The sequence below is a fragment of the Pectinophora gossypiella genome, unplaced genomic scaffold, assembly GCF_024362695.1.
Source record: "Pectinophora gossypiella unplaced genomic scaffold, ilPecGoss1.1 Pgos_77, whole genome shotgun sequence".
NCBI classification, from domain to species: domain Eukaryota; kingdom Metazoa; phylum Arthropoda; class Insecta; order Lepidoptera; family Gelechiidae; genus Pectinophora; species Pectinophora gossypiella.
The window spans coordinates 13,650-39,721 of NW_026063287.1; the positions used below are offsets into that span (position 1 = coordinate 13,650).

At 37.9% G+C, this 26,072-nt stretch overlaps 1 protein-coding gene across 1 annotated transcript in view; it reads right to left on the bottom strand.

The window, feature by feature from the left end:
• Positions 1–1,070: 1,070 nt before the first annotated feature.
• The window catches only part of LOC126381666 (acid sphingomyelinase-like phosphodiesterase 3a), a 99,142-nt gene continuing 74,140 nt past the window's right edge, over positions 1,071–26,072 (bottom strand). The window contains exons 2-10 of the mRNA XM_050031124.1: positions 16,659–16,805; positions 15,873–15,938; positions 14,760–14,913; positions 11,437–11,642; positions 9,317–9,483; positions 6,039–6,237; positions 4,654–4,763; positions 2,846–3,012; positions 1,071–1,798 (exon numbers count right to left, since the gene is read on the bottom strand). Of these exons, the coding sequence (XP_049887081.1) occupies positions 1,588–1,798; positions 2,846–3,012; positions 4,654–4,763; positions 6,039–6,237; positions 9,317–9,483; positions 11,437–11,642; positions 14,760–14,913; positions 15,873–15,938; positions 16,659–16,728 (1,350 nt within the window). The 5' untranslated portion in view covers positions 16,729–16,805 and the 3' untranslated portion in view covers positions 1,071–1,587. The remainder of the gene's footprint in view (positions 1,799–2,845; positions 3,013–4,653; positions 4,764–6,038; positions 6,238–9,316; positions 9,484–11,436; positions 11,643–14,759; positions 14,914–15,872; positions 15,939–16,658; positions 16,806–26,072) is intronic.

Genomic DNA, 26,072 nt, shown 5'->3' on the forward strand with positions numbered 1-26,072 from the left:
GACTGACCTTCACCCATACTTCTGTAGACAGTCGTTTCCTTTGTAAGTACCTTAGTATATTCTGTGAGGGAATGTATAAATATCCACTTAGGTAGTACCTACTTCGTAATATTTCTTTGCATAAATATAATAAACGTCCAGCATTGGCAACGACAATACATTATTCCCCACGACTGATCATTCCTTTTGCAAAGCGACAAAAGCCCTCTTAGTGAAATTTCCTTTCATAGTTCAGCCCATAAACGCTTACTACCATTTTACCACTTTTTTCTAAGCGAACGCAACCCTTTCGTCCGTACATCGAAACTTATTCATATGGCATAAAATACGTATGTTGCTACCAGTTACGCGTGACCTTTGGCTGTGTAAAAGAAGGTTCTTCAAAGATGTAAAGATACACACACAAAAGGGAGAATGGAAGTTCAGCTATGAATGGTTCTGTTGCAGCTTTTGAGAAAAAAGGCTCAGTACGACCCATTTTTCCGAGCGTTTTTAGGCGTACCCCAAAGATTAGTAATACTAGCGTACCCCTTAGAAAAATATTCTTATGAAAATGCGGATATGAATGTTTCGTTTGGATATTGCCTGAATATATTCGGTGGTCCAATAAGGGATATATTTATAATATGAACAACGCGAATGAAATGTTTCTGTTCACGTATTGTTGAGCATGTAACAATACGGTGAAATATATTTGTTCAGCGGGGTATTTTTAGGAAAGAATGGAACCTGTATTGTTTGAGTTACGCACTTGGCTTATTATTACAGTCTGGAAAACTTGTCTCGAGAAGTTATTAAAATGGAAATCTTTTGTTTGATCAGCAACTACTGGAACAGCTTTTTATTTCAGTTCGACCCGCGTCCGTTAGTTTGTCACGATCCCGATTTCTTTTGAGGTTCCCAGCCTCGTTAGTTTTATGCTGAACAGAACAGTATTTTACATACAGAAATGAAAAACGACATTTGCTTAAATATTCAAATTTATTTTTACTTACACTGACTTTCAGTTCACTTAGTACAATTTATATACAAAAAGTTTAATTATATCACAATCAAATTAGCAACGAGAATTACATAAATAATGTATATTTAATTACATCAATGAGTATGATTTTATATACCACTTTTATACTTATGAAAACTGAAGCATGATGCTATTTTACAAATAGTTATTTCAGTTATTCTGATCACGAATCCTACAACACGCTAAGCGCCTATTTCACCACCTCGACATAAGCTGATTGAATGAGAATCTTATTTAAGTAATCGTGTAACAGAAACATACGGTAAGTTGCTTACCTGAGTAATTTAAGCAGAGATTGTGATCCCATGGAACTCCCGTAATAAGGTTTGCTATATACACGTAAAATCGAGCGAAGTTCATGAGATATTCACGCATCTTTGTTTGTAGAGTTAGCACAGATAAATTGTAAGGTACACATTTTGCTTGCAATTTATCTTGTCGAGCCGCACTCGAAATAATTAAAACGAAGGCAGTGAAATTGGTCCTAAAATATTCAACAGCAATAAAAAATCCAGTGGATCTACTCAAAATATACACGCGAGAACTTTTGCCTTGGTGGTTTTTTAAGAAGAGATTAAAATCAAAATTGCGTAAAGCAAAATGGCGGCTGAGTTGTGCGGCGCGCGCGACGCAAGTGCTGACGCGGGGTTGCGCACGCAGGAACGGAACTCGTGATAATCCGCGCGCGTGATCGCGCAGAAGTGAACATGCGTGCACGCCGCGTCGCAGTCTGATATGTCCGTTGAATGGCGTACACGCAAAGCCGATAGATACCTTTCAAGAAAAATAAATACACATTAATAATAATATACTAAAAGCAAGTAAAATTACACTTATCATGTTCATTAAGTAATAATTTTATCGAAATTGGAAATTGGTCTTGTATCTTACAAGGATTAATTCATGAGTCTTTATGTTTGCTTTTCGAAGTTCTTAATTAGTTAACTATAGAAATATAAAATAACTATGATGATGAAGCGGTCAGGTACGCAGGATATATTAAGGTGCGCAGACGTTCGCGCAAAACGCAGGCGCACACACTCGTCAAAATAACTATATCACGGTTGGGGTAGTCAGAGGTACGCCCAACGTAAGACGAACTAAGTGGCCTCGCGTTTCGAGCAACGTGATAGGTAAAACCGCATTGGCATATAGAATACACATTTTAAGTCATAGTTCAGGGCCGGTACTAGGACTTATTCGAACGTGCCTCCTGTAAGACTGTGCGGGAGTCCATTGGTTCAAGTTGAACGTTTTTAGTACCTGGGCCACTGGGTTACCGAGACTCAATGTGACAACTCGGACATTGAGAGGGAGCGTAGGGCGCTGGCTGTCCGATGCAACATGTTGGCACGCAGATTTGCACGTTGTGGCAAGCAGGTTAAGGCGATGCTTTTCAAAGCTTACTGCCAATCTTTCTACACGTGCAGCCTGTGGGTCAACTATACGCAGAAGGCGTACAGCGCGCTACGTGTGCAGTACAATGATGCGCTCAGGATACTGTTTGGACTTCCGCGATTCTGTAGCGCTTCTCTCATGTTTGCTGAAGCGAGGGTAGACTGCTTCTATACAATAATGAGGAAGAGAGGCGCCTCGACCCTAAATCGAATGTGTAAGAGTTCGAACAGTATCCTGAGTGTGCTGATCGGCAGGTGGGACGCGCCTATGTTCGCGCGGTGGATGCGATTGCACAAATCTGGCAATCGTTAACGTATTTTGTATTTTCTACTAACAATAGGTTAAGACTGCATTTTTACTAACAACTATGGATTGTAAATCTGAAAATAAATGAATATTATTATTATTATATTTTATACTCACTTAGCAAAGATCCCTCTATCATGGTGGTGGCGGATCTTCTCGGCTAAGGCGTCTAGTGAAGCGGCACTAACATCTCTCAGCCCGTAATACTGCGTCAGATTGTATTCTACCGCCCAGTGCATCTCCCCTTTAGTTACGTCTAGGTAATACTGTGTGTAGTCCAAAACCTGCCAAAGATTGATTAAAGTTAGCAACTTCACTGAATAGGCTAGTTCCCAACTAGTCAAGTCAGTTGTTACATACTAAACGTCAAAACACGAAATTACCTCTATTATGGAATTTGTATGTAAAAGCACATTATGACTACAAAAAAATAAAAAAAAAACAAAAAAAATAATAATATAGAAAATAAAAAAAATAAAGAAAATAATATAATTATAATATGTCGTATAGAAAAACGTAATACTATTTTCTTGATAAAAAGTAAAAATTAATAAGTTAAACAGAAAAAAGAAAATGTTTTTTTGTCAGTTTTAGGTCTGTCTTTATTTAGTAATAAGAATTTCATAATTTAAAATTTTCTTTTTAGGTACTTCTGGATAAGTCTTTCAGTTTATTGTATTTAAGTAACTGTTGCTTATTACAGTGAGTACTTGTTTCTATTGATACACAGAAAGATCAAAAGCAAAAGAAACTATTAAGAAGTCCCGCAGTCGCAGCAGCGCCATTTTGGTAGTTGGTATCTGTATAATATATAATAGAGTACTTTCCAACTAGTCAACTTTACTTTACTCGTTACTCGTACTAGTTACCTTACTAAACGTCAAAACACGAAATTACTATGGAGTTTGTATGGAAAAGCAACCTGTGACGTCATAGACAAACGTGACAAAATGTGGCACTTATTATTACATTTTCCATTATTAAAATTCATAAATATGTTAAAAAGAAAAAGAAAACGTTGTTTGTCACCTTTAGATCGATCTTTATTTTGTAATCAGAATTTCATAATTTATCTTTGATGAAACTAGGTACCCAATTATTGTGACTTGTCAATTATTTCCATGAATACAAGACTTCTTTCGTAGAGCGTACTTTATTTCAAACGGAATTGACTAAATGAATATTATTTTCAATAACTAATTGCTAACTAATTGGTTCTATGATTAATTTAGTAGGTATGTTATTTTGTTGGTCTATGAGGGATTTATAAATAGTAACTGCTACTTTAACAATGTGGCCAATTCATGATTTTGTTATTTCTTAAAAAAATATATATATAAGAAGAAGAATAAGAATAAAATAAATTTATTTATTTATTTTATGCGAAGTTAATGATGTATGCAATTAAAATGATAGTTTCGCATTTTATACGAATATACCTATACTATCGTTTGATAGCAATAGAATTGTCAATGATAGAAAATAATCGATCTTCCTTATCTCGACTGATAAGCTTCGTAACATTTGGCTACGCTGAGCACACAATGTCTTGGGCTGGGATCTAGTTCAAAATAATTTTTTTTGTACCTATTTTTAGTGTTGTAATCCCAACCTGTTCCGTGAGCCAAATAAATAAAATAAATATAATGATACATCACTATACTAGTGAATGTCACAACACTAGCTTACGAACGTACTTTGACGTATCTTGACATGTCTTACCGTGCATTGAAGCTACTAAGCTGTAGGCTCTGCACGATAACCGTGCGGCGCGAATTATATCGAGGCCTTCGACCAATAGCCGTTTGATGTCCATCTACGTAGATAGTATTCGTATCGTTTATTGGTGGAAGCGGTCAATGTAATTCGCGCGCGGCGCGGTTATCATGCAGACCCGGTTGAACGTTCTGTTTAATAGTAATTACCTTTCCAGTTTTGGAGTCAAATTTGTAGAGCCTCAATCCAGGGTTCGATATGCTGCCGGCGCCGCGTGGTGTCAACGAGGGAGCTAATAAAGCCCACGATACTGGCCGCCCTGTAATGAAAACACACGATTTATTTCTATTGCCACAATAAGCATAAAATCTACCGAAACAAAATAATATTTTAGTCAGAATATCTAGCCAATATAAAAATATTCACTTTTTTAGGATTCAGTTATGCAACAGTAACCTGCAAACAGTTGCAGCGTAAAAATCAACGTCAACAAGTCAATAGAGTAATCTAATAAATCGTTTCCTTTTATTTTATTTTATTCTATGAAATTATGGAATCAATCAATCAATAATACTTTATTGCACAACGACATTATACAAAGGACATAAACATACGAATAAAAACAAAAAAATCAAAAACATCAATCAAATCAATCATCAAAAAAGAAACATCGAATCATTTGGAATCATTTGTTATCCAAGTGAAAACCATCACTATTTCATTACGAGTACCAGAATTTCGAGTCACTTAGTATATATACGTATGTCATGAGAACAGAAGTTTCCATGCATATACAGGATGTTAGTGACATCGTAACGAATACTGAGGGGGATGATTCAGACCATGATTCTGAGGTAATATCAAGTGGAATTTTCCGTCGTCGTCTGAATCATCCCTCAAAGTTTTCGTTACGATGTCAATAACATACTGTATAGGTAACTAACCTATGTAATGCAGTCAAAAGCTACACAGTGTATTTACCCGACTGCGGCGAATAAAATGAGAGGGTTATGTGTATGACTGCTTTGTATACATGTGTGTATGTGTGTAAACCACCTATCACAATTTAACAAATGAGGTGTCACTGGAAATGTCTTGATTGTCTTGTGGTTATAGGTTATGTGGTGTCAATATTCAATGTGGCACCCTGCAAAAGACATGGTATTGTGTAGGATATCATTATGAAAGGGCTTAATTTTCACATTTCAAGTATGTACCTATTACTTGCGGGTTTATTTTACTTCTCTCAGTACTAGTACTTACCCAGTATCACGTTGATCTAACCATGGTATAAGAAAAACAGCTATGCTCAATCCTATGACAAGCCGCCAGCTAGCCCTTTGATGACGTAAGTGTTAAAACTGTGTTACGATATAATTGGTATCTCCAACATTCCAAGGATCTCCAACATTGGTATCTCCAATTATGCCGTGGATCTAATATAGTTGTGTTAGTGATAATTGCACTTAAGATAAACTAATAACTCGTGCAAGCCCGATGCCTGGGTATGAACCAGCGCCTCCCGATTGAGAAGCAAGCCGGTGTACCACAGGGTCAGAATGAAGACTCATTCTCCCTCCGATCACGATCTTACCTTCACTATAAATGAGTCGGAAGGTATCCGCGTGACGATGCCCATAGAACTGTCCAGCGATGACGTCACTGAACGCTCTGACGACGAAGAGGAGTCGGGCGTTGGCTGTTGGAGTCAGCTCCCCTCCTCCCGTCGATGAGGAACTCCCGGCGTTGTGTCGCTCCTCTACGCCGGGCCCGGCGTGCGCCACTAAGTATACCTACAATACAATCAAGTTATTATAATCATGTTTAGCAACCAATCAAATATGGTTGATATTTGAATCCTCGCTATCTTCGATAATTCGCCAGGATCAATTGCATTGCATTGCATTGACAGCGAGTTCCTGATCGTCGATTCCCGCTATGCATGCATAGCCAATATATGTCCCACTGCTGGGTACAGGCCTCCCCTCAATGAACCGGAGGGGGTATGGAACATACTCCATGACGAAGCACGGAACCATCTTACTTTTCCGGACGATCAGGTGATTCAAGCCTGCAATGTCCAAAACAAAGGACAGTCTGAAAATTTCTTCTCGGATAGGACTTGAACCCACAGCTTGTCAAGCCGGGACGAGCGTGTTAACCAGTACACTACCGGGTCCTCCTCCTGTCCATGCGAAATTCTTTCGAGCTATGTATCGTCATTAAGTCCAACGCCGGCGCCATCTATCTAGAATATTGAGACTTTAGATTTAAATTTTCTCTTTGTGAGTTTCCCTATGTACGGGTAAGTGCTATAAAAACAAAAATCCAATAACCGGGATTAATGACTTTACGTTTTCTTCGAGAGGCACCTAAAGTGAAAGTTACTAGACGGTCACCTGTCCAACTACTTTTGCCACACCAGGCACCTAAATGTCGCGAAGTTCAAAAAAAATTCGTCAAGATCATAAATTATCGCAGTAGTACACCCAATGCATCATACATCGAGTCACTTAAAAAACATAAAATGCTCACCCTTCAAAATCGTCGTAAGCAATTCGATATAGTATTTCTCTCAAACTGTTGAACAATAAAATCGATTCTTCGTTATTGTTATCTAAAATTAATGTCATTAATAAAGCCCGATTGCCACTTCGTTCCTCACGAACTTTAAACATTTTTGTACCACCACGACTACGTAAAAACTATACAAATAATAATTTTACCTCTCGCTGTCTGAACATGTATAATAGGGACTTTTCTGATATCGACCTATTCAATAACTCTTTGAATACCATAAAAAATAAAATATTCTTAAAACTTAGTGTATAATTATTATAAATACTACTTTAATATTACATAATTTCACTCTTGTCTGCTTTTTATCTTTATCTTTCTTTATTTACTTAAATCTGGTTTGCTTTTATATTGTATCCTAAATTTTCTTTTTGTATAAGGATAATCCACTTTTTATTTTTATAGATTAAGTGACCATCTTATTAGTAGGTACCTACTAATAATTTGTTTCATGTATGTTCTACCTCTTAGCATAACTGAGTCTGTCTCAATAAGCTCTTAATTGCATTTTATCTGTAAGCACTTTTTGGGCACTCGTTGTCTTTATGTCATGTATTGTTTTTCTTTACTTATTTGTATAAATGACTGTTTTGTGCCAAAATAAATGAAAAAAAATGTGTCGCCGACTTCGACCACTCGACGCAGGGTATGTTATCTATGGTACATAAAAGTCTTACGGCTATTGGTCGAAACCCTAGGTTACAGTTTTTGCCGCGAGTGCTGCTACGGTTTGCTACAAAATCCTTATTTTTTGCCTTTGAGTACTTTAATGGACAAATAGAGAGCACTACCTGGAAACAGTTAGAGACCAGACAGTGTCCTCATGTGAGCTCGAACTCTCGGCTCAGGGCGTTGTTTCAGAGAATTATGTTCCAACATAAACCTGTCACGTGTTCTTAGAATCGATACAAACTTAAGGCGTTAGCGATTATCGAAAAAGGAGGAAAAATTTACATTTTGTATAGTGGTGCAGTTACGAACAACAGCTTTGTTCCTGTGCGTATCACTAACATTAATGAATATACAGACACACACATACAACACGCGACATGAACACACGATTACGATTTGAAATTTAAACTTGGAATTATCCATATCCAATATTCGTTTTTTAAAGAAACTTTAAAAAGAAACGACCTGCGTGGTCCAGTTGTTGAGCGTTGAGCTCACGATCCGGAGGTCTCGGGTTCGATTCCCGGTGGGGACATTTCACAAAAATTACGTTGTGGTCCCTAGTTTGGTTAGGACATTACTGGCTGATTACTAGATTGTCCGAAAGTAAGATGATCCGTGCTTCGGAAGGCACGTTAAGCCGTTGGTCCCGGGTACTACTTACTGATGCAAGTAAGTACGTGAGCCATGTCAGGGGCCTTTGGCGGCTCAATACTGACACCAGGTTTGATGAGGTTGGTACTCCACCTCACAACCCATACGATAAAAAGAAGAAGAAAGAAACTTGATTCATTAAAATTTAATAAAGTGAGCCCATAAAAAACCTAAAAATGTTTTATATTTTCAATGCGGCTGTGTATCATTCTTTTTTTATGAATGACTGGAAAAGTTTAGGAACGGTATATTTTTGTTCAAATCTCGAATTTTATAGAACTAAATATAGGTTTCTACTTACAGCTCTTTTACTAAATTTAGTTAACCTATTCTATATTTAGTTTAATGTCAATTTAGTTGAATTTTTGAGGCTCTGAATGTCGTGAGCGAGATCCAAGGGATTATAAAAATACGTTTCTATAAATAATCTGTTACAGTATAAAATACCTACATATAAGTGACTTTGTTCGCGCTGTTCTCTTAGAATAAAATAACTTAATTAATACTTGTTATTTCCTTGTATAAAGTTTCAAAATCAATATTATTAATTAGGCGATATTTTTGTTCTTTTGACTTTGAATGATGGAAGGAACAATAAACATAAACCATGAATAAACATTTTGTAGCAGTGAATCATTTAAAAACATATATTTTTTAATTCATTTAATCATTAAATCAAGCCCCTTCGTTACCCCCGTGAAAAAAAGGTTAACTATTAGCTGGTTCAAAGTATTGAATGTTAGTAAAAAATAATTATAAAAGAATACAATTTGTCAAATAATCAGAAACATACGTAACTTAGTCACATCCAACTAGACGCTCTGAGTCTAACCTGGTCCAAACGAACCTATTACACTAGCGGCATTGCTCCGTTGCACAGCCACTGATAGTTGGACCAGGTAAGACGCAGACCTAAGGTCACCTCCTCTGACTTTGAGCTATAACCCTGAATAGGTATTTATGACTCACCATTTCATTTTTCCTCCTAGCCGTGCTAAGCACCTGCTCCAGCCACTCCCATTGCGCCTTGCCCTGCGTTGCACCATCAGTCCTCGTCTGGCCACCAGCCCACAGCACGCTGTTCAGCACTACGATCCTCAACTTGCTATGTGATTGTTCTATAGTATAGTAACCACCTGCGAGAAAAAGGTACGGTTCAGTTTATAATTATAACTATTGGGTAAGATCTTACTTGCTTATTAAATGCTTTAGCACAAGACAGTATACCCTGGGTCTTGAGGCTTGAATTAAAATCCCGGTGAGGACATACCATAAAAATAACTTTGTGAACCCGGAGTGGATAGAAAGATGTTCCGTGCTTGGGAAGGCTTACTTACTTACTGATTTAAGTACATAGTCGTTACATGAGCCATGAAAGAGGCCTTTGGCGGTTCCATAACAAGCCTGACACCAGGGTTGATCAGGTTGGTAATCCACCACATAACCAATAAACATTAACAGCTTATAAATTAAAACACATAATAACGGATTCTTACCGCGTTTAAAATAGGAATATGAGACTCCCGATATTTCGACAATGTTGCAAGTGTCATGATCACGGGATGACTGAACGTGACGATTGAACGAGTCGAAATATCGGGAGTCTCATATTCCTTTTTTAAACGCGGTAAGAACCCGTTATTATGTGTTTTAATTATGATAATAACCGCGTAAGCTTATAAATGTCTGACTGCTGGGCACAGACCTCCCCTCATTGACTGGAGGAGATACTTATTACACTTTACCTTGTTGTTCCACTGCAGGTACACAAAACCAGTAAACGGGGATTGTGTGTGTATGTCCGGTAGTGGAAATCGAACACATTTGGTTGTGGTTGAGGTATCTTCTTCTATCGTATGGGTTGTGAGGTGGATTACCAACCCCATCAACCCTGGTGTCAGGGTTACTATTGAACCGCCAAAGGCCCCTGGCATGGTTCATGTAACGACTATTAACTTGCATCTGTAAGTAGTAACCGCGACCAACGGCTTAACGTGCCTTCCAGATGCACGGATCATCTTACTTTCGGACTATCAGGTGATCAGCCTGTAATTTCAGAGATCACAAAGTGATTTTCGTGATATGTCCCCACCGGGATTTGAACCCGTGACCTCCGGATTGAGGTGATGATAAAGAAAATCAACATCTTTGAAAAATTAAAGTGGACTCCCCACGAGAATCCCCAGCTGGATATAGGCAATTTCTTCTTCTCTAATCCGATTCTGTGCAATCCTTCCGCGCAAAGGTAAGATTACGCGTCATAAAATTCAAATCGCATACTGGCGCTGCAGCGGTTTATTCCGTGTTTGCACTGAATACAAAATGTCTTCGGGCAGTGTGTGTTTTGTTTCCAACCCCTGACTCTATGTGAATCACGTCGCCTATGCATTTAATATACCGTTCAGAATAGGAATAATTTCTTATTTAGTACTTAGTCACTATCGTCAAATGGGGAGCCGAATCCTGACACCGGACTTGCACCAATGAGTTATCAAATTATTTTAAGTGCAGTTTTTAACACAATTGACCATTATAGACGGCGGCGAAACTGCTAGTAACAGAAAATTCCTCTTGTGATGGATGTACAGTCATGAGCAATATCATGTAGGTACCCACTTTAGAACCCTGTCGCACTATCATATTACATTTAATGTGACTTACGGTTTAATTTGTTAAAAAGATTAATGCGACATGGTTTCAAAGTGTATACATATTAGTACTCGTGACCGTACCTATGATAACACCAAAATGTAGTCGTGAGCTTATATTATGTTACAACATAACATCACGACTATAATTATATGTTATGTTGTGTTAGTACTTAATCTAGAAAACAGTCTCGGAAACCGTTACAATGTTACTAAAGAGTAAACGAGGCATGAACGTGTTCAAAAATTTAGGACTCAAGTAAAATTTGGTAAAGTAAAGTGAGTGAAATATTTCAAATTATCAACAAGATTTTCTGGAAAACAATGTTGAAAGAAAATGAATGTATTCTACTTACGTGCTTGCTAAGAATTCACGTTGTACGAGCGAAAAGTTTTCTTGTATTATTTAGTGCAATTGTATTTGTGGCATAAACGACTTACCTTTTTCAAATGTCTGCAGAGCTTCTGTCGGTAGCCACTGCATCCACATATCCACTAATCTTCTTGAAGGCGGTGGATCACTGTGTCCCAGTGCTGGGAATACGAACTGACTACTAAACGTCCGACTTAATACGTCTGTTACGTTCCGCACCGCTTCCAACTTGAATTCTCCGTCTAGATGCTCCATGGATGAAGATAGAATGTCCCTGTTAAAAATATATACTTTTTACTTTGCAGAACTTAGAGTATAGGAAAAACATAGATTAATGCTTCGTACGTACTGAAATTTTGTCCCACATTCCAAAAAAAAACTTACGTTATCCCATATCACTATTAAAGTTGTGCTTCGTCTTTGAGTTTAAACTAAAAAAAGCATTAAAAAATATTATACAATTTCTTATTTTTTATGAGACATATTATGAAGGTTTAATTGTTTTCATTACTGCTGATTATACGAACTGGTAAGTTTGGCCAAAGCAAATATAAAGCTTAGGCATATGAAAAAGTAGAAGGAATATATCCTTCTCCGACCCACGAAACACGAAAAAGATTAAAATTATATTTTGGGATGAAGGACGCAAATTATTTGGGAAGACCTACGATTTTTAATGTGGACAAAACTCAGTGGGACAAACGAAGAATAAATCGAAACATAGAATGCGTTCAGTTGAAAGGCTGGTTAACTGTCTACGACAACCGCGCGGCGGCGCGGGGTGAGGGTGCCTTACCATACGACTATTCTGCATAAATACATAAAAGCGAAAGGTCATTGACTGAACTCACTCATCACGAAATCTCAGAAACCACAAGTGCTAGGAGTCTTGAATTTTGCATGGGGTTTCCTTTTAGAACGTAGGTGCTCACTAAGATGTAATTTTGCGAAATTCGTTAATTCTGTAAAAAGGGGTGGCAAAGTTTGTATGAAACTTCTACAGTTTTAATAGTAGGGTTTCATGCGAGCCAAGTGGGGGGTAACAGTTATAAATAATGTTATTTTATACGTTTTGTTCATAGGTGTGGGTTTTGTCTATGGAATATAAATTCTAATATCGATCGCGGTCAAGATTAAAAATAATAACCTACAGTAATAGCATCGATTAAAGGTTTATTTATGTAGCCATATCAATTATTCTGAAAAGTTAATTAACACTATTTGCCTACCTATAAAATAACATCAAAATCATCACCATTTCCCTAGCGTTATCCTGTTTACACGGAGTTCGCTTACCTAATCTGAAGATTTGATAGGCCCACGTGTTTAGAAGCTACTGCCTGTCTGACCTTCAACCCGCAAAGGGAAATCAATTACCGCAAAAGTGGGTGACTTTACGATGTTTTCCTTCACCGCTCAACACGTGGTAATTAGTTATAACCCAAACATGAATAAGAAAAAACACTTGCCTGGTAGCCAAACGCTCTTCCGACCAGACTACTACGGCTCATATAAAATAAACCATCTCGATATGTAATATTAGAAGCTTGTACTTAACGTGTCTTCGTTTTAATCAGTTATGTAAACATATTTCGTGTTGAAATTGAGACAGGCGTCTTATGTAACTCATCAAGTTTACAGAGCTTAGTCTATTCAGGTCGTGTTACGTAACATAATACCGTTATTGATTGATCTCGACGGCCTTGCTATGAAATTGAAAAGCTAAAAGAAGTGAACTACTGTTCGACGCGGCGACGGTACAAACAATGATTGTGATCTTCATTCCGGTAAAAAGTAATACACGACCAACAAACAGCTAGGCTTGCTTTTTCATTTCCCTATAACAGAAAGGGTTTCGACCGTTTACTATTTATGGCTCTGTGGCTTTACATTTTTCAATCCAACAGCGGTCGAGTCGCGCCTCGCGTAATTTCCGGCCTGTCTTCTGAATCGCTGCTATACAACCTTGCCCATACCACAAGCTCAAGCGTACTTTATCCACAATATTATGTAGATGAGAAGACCCTTTCGACGTTATTATTTTATGTATACTTCTACCATAAAGTTTGTTTCGACATTACAGTGTCGTAGAAGATGAAATATAACGGACCCAATTTAGAACCTTGGAGCGCACGATTTTTGTTCTGCCTAATTAAATATAATTTTAATGGGCAATAAAGAATTGTTTGATCATTATTTGATAACGTTTCCAGGTAAATGAGTATTGGTTAGACACGAATTTCTTATTATGAAAAACTTTGTCTTCTTCTTTTGATCTAGTGTGGGTTGTGAAAACATCATCTCATCAACCTTGTAATCAGGGTTACTATTGACTCGTCGTGTAGGCATGGGATATATCTAAGTAAGAAAAATAATTGAGAGATTTCTACACGCATCGTATAATATAATGTTTGCACTTTGTTTTATTATGTTTTCTTATTTGAACTTTGATTTAACGTTTTTGAATGAAAAATATTTTGTTATACTTCTATTTTTATTTTATTAGTTTTCTATATTTTTTATTGACTTTTATTAATAACAATTAATTTCATTATAGGACCTTTGTATGAATTGTCACTTTTATATTTTAAATTTTATAAATTTTGTATGATTTATGTAATTTAAATGCACGGTATACTATATTTTTTGTAACATCTGTCACACTGCATTTATGGAAAATAAAGAATCTAATCTAATCAGACACCACGGGATTCCACTTATAACGATTCTGAAACACCACTTTCGCTGCTTCCACTCTCATCAAACACTTCATGCCTTCTCGCCGGTTTAGAGTTCTCTTGACCTTTCCATAAAACATCCTGATCTCGGTGTATACACCTACTTCCTCTTCCAACCTTACCAATTTCACCCGTATCGTAAATCTTCTTCGTAAGTCTACTTTCATTCATTCTCTATGCTCAATTATTTTTTGCATTCCATAGGGTGTTAGATAGGCATAAGAACTAAAACAGGGTACACCCTGGTGAGCACAGCAACGTTGAAGAGTTAATTCTCTCTACATAAACATATACGTCCCACTGCTGGGCACGGGCCTCCCCTCAATCAACTTGAGGGGGTATGGAGCATACTCCACCACGCTGCTCCAATGCGGGTTGGTGGAAGTGTTTTTTTTACGGCTAATAGCCGGGACCAACGGCTTAACGTGCCCTCCGAAGTACGGACGGGCAATCAGGTGATTCAAGCCTGAAAAGTCCTTACCAAACAAAGGACATTCTTACAAAGTGATTTCGACAATGTCCCCATCGGGAATCGAACCCGGACCTCCAGATCGTGAGCCTAACGCTCTAACCACTAGACCACGGGTCATTCTGTCTACATGTCCGTAATTCGGAGCATTCATTACAAATTTTGTATTTGTATGTAAACTCACCCAGTCCAAAGCACGAACTCAAGCGTGTCGGGGTGTCGCTCCGCCATGAACGCGGCGGCGCTTTGTATCAGAGAGTAGGAGCTGTCACACGTATGGTCCCTGTGCCGGCCATTGCGATGGCTGTGCTCCGTGTTGCCCCGGTTGTGTCGGCATCCTGCAGGGAAATGTCGTTCTTTATACCAGAAGAAAGTTAGACAGGGAAATAAAATTATAACATAACACCTTCAGCTGTTGTGGGTGGGGGAATTAATTAAATAATGATCTAGAGGTATAATCAGTACTTGTTAGTCTCACATTTACATTTCAGTCGAGTGCTATGATTATTAATTATTAGTAATCTAGTTACTTACATAATTAATACTTAGCGCTACTTAAAAAAATATTTTGGAATCTTCTCGAAGGTTAGATTTTTGGAAACGTGTGACTGCTACGAGTATACGTGCAAGATACCTATGTATATATGTAGTTTCTCTCTCTCTCTCTCTATTTAAGAGCTGCGCTCTTGTCGGTGGAGTAACCGCCATTCCTCTCTTCTTCCCGCCAAAACCTTCACCTCCCGATACGACACGACCTGCACCTTCTCTTTTATTTGTTTCATAAATGTTATCCTAGGTCTACCCCTTCCTCTCTTCCCTTCAATTTTTCCTCCTATAATGTTTGTTATAAATGAATCGTGTCGTATCAGGTGGCCAATCATATTTCCTCTCCGGTTCTCTATAGTCTTCAATACAGATACGTAGTTTATATTAGGCTAATTCGTCACGGAACAACACTTTTGTCTCATTGGTATAAAAAAAAAAAAACTTTTAAATGCTTTATAAATAATTGGTGCTTGATACAATGCTTTGCTTTCGTTGAATTTTATTAGCAAATATCATTTCTCAATAATAGGTCGGTAAGTAAAATACGCTCGGTTTTTTAACAACCCTGTTGCAAAAGTGTTCACACCAATACATCTGTTTCCATTAATTCCTTTTTCATTTCCTGTTTATTGTATTTTTTCGCCAGTAATATCTTTTAATTTTTTTTTTGTACAATGTGGAACAGAGGTATATTTTTTTTACGGAAATACGAGTAGATAGCTGAAAGTTTATGTTAGTATTAAAATTTTACCTCTGTGGAACTCCGGAGAATTGTGGAACGGGTCATAATGAAGATCTGTGATGTGCCAAAAGTAGCCTGAAAATAAAATTATGCTTTTAGTTTGCACATCAGAATAATGTGGCTCATAATGAGGTTTGTCGTCGGGCGCGCTGCCTCAAAAGTGGAAAAAAATAATAATAAGGCTACCGTCGCGTCAGGGGGATTACACTGCAGAATCCGCTCAAAGTCGCGACTTCATGGAGTCAGTTGCAGTCGTGACTTCAACTATACGCGGTCGGCTGCAATCGTGTGCAATCTGTATAGCCGACCGTGTCAGGTAGAAGTCACGACTGCAGCCAAATGTGTGAAGTTGAAGTAACGACTGCATAATTTGTTGATCCGACTGCGTGCAACAGTCCATCTGATGGCAGTCTGAAGTAGATAACTTTACTTTTGTAAGCTCGATCACAGGTTTAAATGTTTTGATATGTTCGTTATTGATAAAACTGTCTCATATTCGTTCATCCATTCTATAAACAGAGCATATTTATTTAGAGGCAAATAATAATAACCACGGAACTCCTGAACGTTAGAATGGCATCAGCTGAAAGGAACCAAGATTACAATATCTTTACTTATCACAATAACAAAAACATAGGACGTAAACAAACTCTTTTGTATTTATATAATACTCGTACTAGTGAATATAAATGAGGACTTAGATGGAGCTAGCGTCTGTTGCATATCCGTTACGGGCTGGTGAGACAACGAACAGAATAATGAGAGAAGACAAATGGCGATGTAAAGTGAACTTACCAATTTTTGCGTCTGTCAGGTTGAGCCACAGTAGGCTAGTGATGTAAACGAGGAAATTACTAAGCTTCATGTTACAATGCTACATAATGCTGCGTTGACTCGCACGTCTTGTCCCCCCTCGCAATCATCGTCTCCTATTTACATAGCCTGCGGACAAGGAAAATAATAGTAAGAAAAAGGAATTCCTAAAGAAATACAGGTAGAATTCAGAGGAACTCGGTACTCGCTCCGGGATGTTTTGTGGGTGATTGTTTTCGCAATATTTTCATGGTATTTGTTAGGTAGTATAATTCTAGTGGAGATGCTGTTTGGGTGTTCTTATTTTATTATATTATTATAAGTACACATAAGTCACGTTGTTTACCAATGGGGTAGTTAGATGTACATCCATGGCAAGATGAACCAAGTACCAATGCCTCACCGAGCTTTTTGTTAGGTAGACCCACGTGATAGATAAGCCGTGTCTACGTTTATATTATTAAAAAATTAAGCAAAATTAAACATTTTGAAAAAACCCACGACGGTAAAAATCTCATCGAAAAAGAGTAAAATAACTCAAACCCCCCGACTTAACCCAATTATTATGTAACGAAATATTATAATAGACTTAAAATACTTTCTAAAAAAGAGTTGATATCTCGAGAAATCGGTAATAGATATACTTAAGTACCTAAACAATGAATATGGATGTTTACAGTTTGTTCCTAACGTGTCTGTTTCTCGAAGATATACTTAAATGTAGCGATAATAATTTTATTTTACCATAATACATAACCGAGGAATATCCGTCGTGGGTACCTGCTCCGTTCCATCGTGGGTAAAAAATAGGTATGTTTTATCTTTGTATAAATATGTAATCTTAATAGTCTTAAATTCAATGTCGGTTTTAAAAATATTAAAATATAGGAAAAGGCTTATAACCTTACCTACTCAAAATAAGTGTGGAATTTGATTTTTATATCCCTTTATAAAATCTAACGTGAGTTGTATTGTGAATAGGTCTCATTAGCAGTGAGTTACAAAACATTAATTTCAGGAAGTCGTTTATTTGCAAATAAGAAATAAAAAAGCATCTTTTTTTTTTTTTTTCTGTCGTGCGGGTTGTGAGATTAATCAACCTAGACCAATCAACCTTATCAACCTCTTTGACTTTAATTAAAAAAAAAAAAAAAAAAAAAAAAAAGCATCTTTAAATTAGGAAAAATCATTTGTCCAACTTTTGTTTTGATATTGGATATAGTATAGTCATCATCAGCAGCCCATTAACGTCCCCACTGCTGGGGCACGGGCCTTCCCTATGGATGGATAGGGAGATCGGGCCTTAAACCATCACGCGTATAGTAAAATATAGTAATACATGTAGGATTTTGGAATTCCACGAAACGAATGTATCCCTGAAAGAGGTCTATAATATTTTTTGTCTATGGCAATGTTCTAGATTAATCTATGAGTGGTGTGACTTTCACTTTTTCTCGTAATGGCGAAACGATAAGATAATTGTATTTGTAAAAAATAATAAACTGTGCGAAGCTGATTTCCCGAGCTTTTATTTCCATCCCACAACTTTTGGGGGCTCGTCCGGGATGGAAATATAGTGTGGGGGCAAGAAAAGGTGTTTTTAAGGTGAAAACGGAGGAAGGAGAATTTTATAAGGTGGACGGCGAAGGTGAATAATGGCGGAAGGCGTGAAAGAAGGTGATGAAGATGGACAGGCGACTATTTCATTTGCAGGCGGTTACGATAGGTTTGTCGGCAAGTTCAATGGAACCGACAAAACCCTAAGTTCTTCAAAATGGCTGGAAGATATAGAGGAAAATGCGGAATTATTTGGCTGGACATCAAAACAGAAACTTATTGTGGCGCGGCGTTGTCTAACGGGCACGGCGGAATTATGGGCGAAATCTGAAAAAATATTCAAAAAATACGATGACTTCAAGGTGGCTCTGCAAAGGGAATTTCCAGACAGTATCAACGTGAAGGAAGTACACGAGATTATGGCTTCAAGAAAGAAAAAGAGGGATGAAACTTATTACGAATATATGCTCGTGATGAAAGAATTAGGCAAACGCGGCAAATTTCCTGATTATGTAGCAATACAATATATAATAGACGGGATCGTCGACTACGAAAACAACAAATCTATATTATACGGCGTGACTACGTATCCAGTCCTGAAAGAAAGATTGGCGATTTACGAAAATATGAAGTCTAAGATGGCGGCAAAACGGCAAGAGCCGGCACAAGCGCCGAGGCAGAGAATTAGAGAGCATGGCGGTTATTCGGCGGACGCAGCGAGAGGGGCGGCTCGACATTGCTATAAGTGCGGCGAGAAAAATCACATAGCAAGTACGTGCAAGAATGGTTTGAAATGTTATAAGTGCAATCAGTACGGACATATAGCGACGGCATGCATAAATTCGAAGCAACGTGATGCGGTGCAACCGATGGCGACGACGAGTAAACAACGTGAAGTAAGCTATGGTGGCGTTGGCGGCGGCGGAAACGCGGTAAAATGGGAACCCCGCGCAATGTGTTTGAAGTCGGCGGCGGATTCGTTCACAAATTATGACATCGGTGAGGTTGGTAGCACTGAAAACCAAAATTTGTTTATGGGCGTTCAACATGGCGGCGACGCGCGCGACGACAGCGGGAATGACAAGAACTGTCAATGTCAACAACCGGCGTTCAACGTAAACATTATGTCGCGAAGTGAAAATAAATCTGAAAAAATGATACAAATTAGTGGTGTAAACATTAACTCTTTGATAGATTCCGGCAGTGATGTGAACTTAATAACGGTGGATTTGTTTTTCGAGCTCAATGTGACTTCGTACGTCAAAGAAAACATCGAGTTTTCTGGACTTGGTGCGGCGAAAGTTTCTTCTTTAGGCAGGACTGAATGTGAACTGAATATCGACGGATACTGTTGTACTACTACATTCTATATTGTGCCCAAAGATGTAATGCCTTACAAAGTTATTCTAGGTCAGCCATTTTTACAAAACATAACACTGGTTTTTGATAGGGGGTTAGTGAATGTTGTGTCCCGTGAGAACGGTAGTCTTTTAAATTGTTTGATTGCAGATGTCACAGAAGAACCAATAGCTTACATGCCAAACCAGCAGTTGAAGGATCAGGTACGGAATCTTGTCAAGAATTACAGCCCAGTGCAAACGAAGGAGGCACCCATTGAGATGCACATTGTGATGAAGGACGACATCCCAGTTGCTCAGCGACCAAGGCGTCTGGCTATCAAGGAGCAACAAGAAGTTGATACCCAGGTAAGTGAGTGGTTAACAAGAGGCATTATAAAGCCTAGTTTTTCAGAGTATGCAAGTCCATTGGTACTTGTGAAAAAGAAGGATGGTACTACCCGAGTATGTGTAGATTATAGGAAAGTTAATGAGAAGATGGTGAAGGACGAATTCCCTCTACCAATTATAGAAGACCATATTGACAAGCTACAAGGAGCAAAAGTTTTTAGTAAACTTGACCTAAAAGATGCGTTTTTCCATCTAAAGATAAATGAGAAGTGTACAAAATACACCTCATTCGTGACACAGAATGGACAGTATGAGTTCACGAGAGCACCCTTCGGTTTGTCAATTTGTCCGAACTATTTCACACGGTTTATCAATTCCATTTTCAGAGACATCATTGTGGAGGACGGAGTGCTAATATTTATTGATGATGTGATCATACCGTCAGTAACTTACGAAGAAGGGGTGATGAAGCTAGAAAAGGTCCTGCGAAGAGCTGCAGAGTACGGCTTGCTAATAAACTGGAAAAAAAGTGAGTTACTTACCACTAGAGTTGAATATCTGGGGCATGTAGTGGAGAATAGTACCGTAAAGCCATCAACGGACAAAACTGACGCAGTCATGAAGTTCCCTCAGCCTCAAACACGTAAGGAGCTACAAAGTTTTATTGGACTTACCTCATATTTCCGTAAATTTATCCAGGACTATTCGACGATAGCAAGACCGCTTACTGATTTACTAAAAAAAGACAAGTATTTTCATTTTGGAGAACAGGAGAAAATTGCTTTTCAAATGTTGAAGCACAAGTTGTCTGAGCACCCAGTACTGCGAATATTTGATCCAGCGTTGGAAACACAGCTGCATACAGACGCATCCCAACTGGCATATTCTGCAATTCTTATGCAGAGAGACCCTAATGATTGTTGTTTCCATCCTGTACACTATATGAGCAAGAAGACATCTGATGCAGAAAAGAAGTATTCAAGTTATGAACTGGAGGCTCTAGCAATAGTAGAAGGTGTTAAGAAGTTCAGAAAATACTTGATTGGTATTACATTTACAATAGTAACAGACTGTTTAGCTTTTGAAATGACCTTAAAGAAAAAAGATTTAGTTACCAGGATTGCAAGATGGATTATGCTTCTGCAAGAATACAACTATAAAGTGGAACACCGAGCGGGCTCGAGGATGCGACATGTGGACGCTTTAAGTAGAAACCCATATGTTGGACTGATGGTAAACAGTATTCACAATCAACTAAGAGAAGCTCAAGATCAAGATGAAGGATTAAAAGCTATAAAGGACATTTTGAAAGGCAGTACCTACAAGGATTATTGGGTAGAAAATAACATTCTTTTCAAAGGAGATCAAAGACTAATGGTTGTGCCCAAAAGTATGGAAAAGCAAATTTTTAAGAATACACATAGCAATGGACATTTCTCTAGCAAGAAGATGAAGGAGTTGATTAACAAGGATTTTTTTATTTCAGATGTGGACAAGAAGATTAATGATTACCTGTTGACATGCATCCCTTGCATTCTAGCATCAAGAAAAAGTGGAAGGCAGGAAGGATACCTAAACCCTATTGAGAAGGAAGCATTACCATTACAAACTTTACATGTGGACCACATTGGACCACTGACCGCAACCCAGAAACAGTATAACCATATTCTCACTGTAGTAGATGCCTTTACAAAATTTGTTTGGTTATTTCCTACTAAGTCAACCACTAGTAAGGAGACATTGTCGAAACTCTACATTTTACAACAAATGTTTGGAAACCCAGATAGAATTATTTCAGATAAGGGGACTGCATTTACAAGCCAGGATTTTAAGAAATACTGTGAAGATGAAAAGATTGAACACATTCAAGTTACCACTGGAGTGCCACGTGGGAATGGACAAGTGGAGCGCATCCATCGTACCATTATACCGGTATTGACCAAGTTATGTGTACAAGATCAAGGCTTATGGTACCGGCATGTTAGTAGAGTACAGCGAGCACTTAACAGTACATATCAGAGAAGTATAAATACTACACCTTTTAATCTACTTATTGGAAGGAAAATGAAAAATAAGGAAGACATAGAACTACAATTAATGCTACAACAAGAAAGTGCAGAGATGTATAATGAAGATAGAGAAGTATTAAGAAGGAAAGCGAAGGAACAAATTCAAAAGGTACAGGAGGAGAATAAGAAGCAATATAATAGGAAAAGGAAGGAGAGTAAGAAATATGAAGAAGGAGACTTGGTGGCAATTAAGAGGACACAATTTGGACCAGGGCTAAAATTAAAACCTAAATATTTGGGACCATATAGGATAACTAAAGTGAAGAGGAATGACAGGTACAATGTTGAGAAAGCTGACAGCTCTGCAGAAGGTCCTATTGTCACATCTACTTGTGCAGAATACATGAAAAAGTGGCCCATTCCTGCAGAATAGGTATTATTTCTTTGTCTATTTGTTTTATCTGTTTCAGGAATCTTGATTTCTACTTACCTGAGGTTCTGCCTACCCTGATAGTCACTGCGACTAGATCTATCTGTCTAGATCTGTCTGAACTAATTGGCTGTTTTGTTGCTATTGTTGGTGGTGACAAACGACTGTGAGACATTCCATCTTTGAGAGCACAATAATTGAGTATGTTTGTGTACCTATACATTTTATGTTTTGTTTATACCTAAATAATTTTGTCATGTTTAAGATTTTAAGTCCTTAAGTTTCACTTACGTTGTAAGAGGGCAATTACAATTTGTTTCTTTTATTTTACTTGTTACATTTTTTTTTACAAGGATAACAATTTACCTTTGTTTTGTTTACACATTATGTTTTATGAAGATAACAGTTTACTTTTGTTTTGCTTACTTATGTTGTAGGAAAAATACAATTTGCTTTTGTTTTGCTTACTTATGTTGTAGGAGAATAACAACAATTTACTTTTGTTTTGCTTACTTATGATGTAGGAGAATAACAATTTACTTTTGTTTTGCTTACTTATGTTGTATGAAAATTTAAATAATTTACTTATGTTTCGTTTACTTATAGATACCTGTAGTGTTATTAAAAGGTTATTATTATTGATCTAGTTGACTCTTTCCTTTGTAAGAAACGGGGTAGTGTTAGGGATATGTTGCAAATTTGTAATTAAAATTCAAACCAAATTGTAGTGTTGTAAACCAGTTTATTGTTAAATAGGGTTGTAGACATTTGTATTACAGTAGGGAAGTCTGAGGTCAGACTTCAGCAGGATAGCCGAGCTGTAGGATTTTGGAATTCCACGAAACGAATGTATCCCTGAAAGAGGTCTATAATATTTTTTGTCTATGGCAATGTTCTAGATTAATCTATGAGTGGTGTGACTTTCACTTTTTCTCGTAATGGCGAAACGATAAGATAATTGTATTTGTAAAAAATAATAAACTGTGCGAAGCTGATTTCCCGAGCTTTTATTTCCATCCCACATACATAAGGTTATCATACGATTCTTATACGACGCGGCAGCGTGGTCTGGGTTGTGAGTGGATTACCAACTCTAACAAACTTGGTATCATGGTTATTATTGAGCCGCTAAAGGCACTGAAATGGCTCATATACCTAACGGTTACGGACGGCTTAACGTGTCTTTCGAAGCCCGGATCATCTTATTTTCTGTTAAACAGTTGATCAGCTTATAACTACACGTTAGTCTTATGATTCACATAAAGCCAAAATCTTCCAGGCCAATCCTCCTACACCTCATAATCAAGCGAAGTAGGGTAAACGCACCACTTGCGTCATTGTCTACGACTGTCTGTGGGCTGTCTCTTACACGAACACAATGTTCATTACAGTTACTACTGTTATAACAGCTTTGACTAGTTAGCTCGGGAACAGTGTGGCAGCTGGTTATACAAAATTGTTACATTTGACTGACACATATTCATAGTAATACAGATAATATGTTGAGGCTTTTGCATGTAGAGACTCTAAGGGCCGTGTCTCAAGGACGCCAAGGCATCACCATCGGGAAATTATTTGGGGTACCCTTTATACAACTGCATACATTTTGTTAGTGCTGGTGTCGCCACAAGAGAAAAAGAAAACAAATGAAGAAGAAAAGAAAGAAGAAGAGCTTACGTAGAACAAATTAAAGAGAAGGCAAACGTCGTGTCTTATAAAGAAGTCAAAGAATTGTCCCTTGATAGACAAGAATGGAGAATGTTACAGCGACAAGAGCGTGGCTCTTAAGTTGATGGTGATGCCGCCACCCTTGTGTCCCAGTGAGAAGGAAGACAATATTTTATTCCGCAAAACTTAACTAGCAATACTTAGAAGTAATGAAGGACTATTCATGCTACGTTTCCCTAAAAAGACACAGAGTACAGAGTTGCCTTCATTTAACCTTCAAATTTCACGGATAACAGATATATGCGTCTTTTATCTTTGTTTTTGAGTATAAATGATGACCCTTGTTATTACACCCAGGCACAATTACATCTTCCACCCATTATTATTCTGATTAAAATAAAGAGAAGCAATACAGGTAGAAACATATTTCTATACCATAACTAATACAAATATCAAGCAATAATTATGTTTAATATATGCCTCTGCCACACAATAGGTAATTATTCTAGGTCAAAGATAAATTATGAAATTCTGATTACTAAATAAAAACAGATCTAAAGGTGACAAAAACGTTTTATTTTTTCTATTTAACTTATTTATGAATTTAAATAAATAAAAAAATGTAATATTACTTAATTGTGACATTTTGTCACGTTTTTCTATGACGTTACAGGTTGCTTTTTCATACAAATTCCATAGTAATTTCATGTTTTGACGTTTCGTAAAAAGTAACTGATTTGACTAGTTGGAAACTACCCTATTATCTATATATATATCTCTCTCTCTTTCTGTGTAGAACGGTGGTTGCCCCAATCGCCTTCCGTTCCGCAGTACAACGACCAATTTCTCAATCGGTGATGTTCTAGCTAGAGCCCTACCAGAATCCATTTCCTCGGCCTCCAACCAGTACTGATACCGCTGTTGCCCGGCATCAGGGGTGCGCTTTTAAAGTAGCGGCACCTACTCGCTACGTCACAAGACCGTCATGGAACCTAAGTAGCATTTTATAGGTTAGCCCGTCCCAGTGAACTACGACACTACGTTCTGCTAATCCTGTCGCTGTTTGGTCGGAGACTGCTTATTTTTATATTAGCAACCATCATAATTATCTGATGGCCGTTCCGTTACCTGTGGACCCCGTAGATGGCTTACAGCTCAGCCTACTACACCGCCATCTATATTTTTATTCGGGAAAGTAGCCTGGAAAGTCCTTAATTAAACCGGCACCCGGCAAGTTTTGGTAATATTTTGTAGTCTTCGAGTTTTCGAGCTTGCATACACACACCCGCTCCCTACCCCGCAACGTTTGCGCTACCGCTTCGATGTGAGGACTTAAGAAAGTTAAAACCAGGTTGTTCCGTTACCGAGAATATTCCCACTCTGGCAACATTCCCGGCAGTAAAAAAGTAGATATGATCAGAGTACAAGAAAGAACAGGTGGATATAAATACATACATACATACATAAACTCACGCCCGTAATCCCTAATGGGGTGGGCAGAGCCACAAGTAATCAAAGACAACTTGCAGCCACTGTTGATACGATGTCGTAAGCTGGATACGTATGATGAACCTTATGGTGATAAGGGATCAACCTATCGCCCATAACATTAGTCCATCATGTTAGAGGACACAATCCCTCTGTCGGTTTTTACGACATGCCCGGGAAGACAAGCAGCTGAACGTTTTCTATGTTTTTTATTTGCTCCCAGAACAGCATAGAAGCATATAAATAAAACAGCCATTAGGTCCACATTCCCGAGAAATGCATTTTCGGAGGTAGGTGACTTAACCTGTATTGAACTGGTTTTCCCTGCGCGGGTCGGAAGGTCAGACAGGCAGTCGCTTCTGTAAAAAAACCGGACCTGTCAAATCTTCAGGTTAGGTAAGCGGACCCTGTGAATAACGGGATAATACTAGGGGGATGATGATTCTTTGTCTTTGAGTGGCAAGTTAAACCTATTCTTCCTATCATAGAGTTTTAATAACAGGAACATTCCCATTTCGGGAAAATTCGCGGGAACGGCACATCACTGGTTGACATC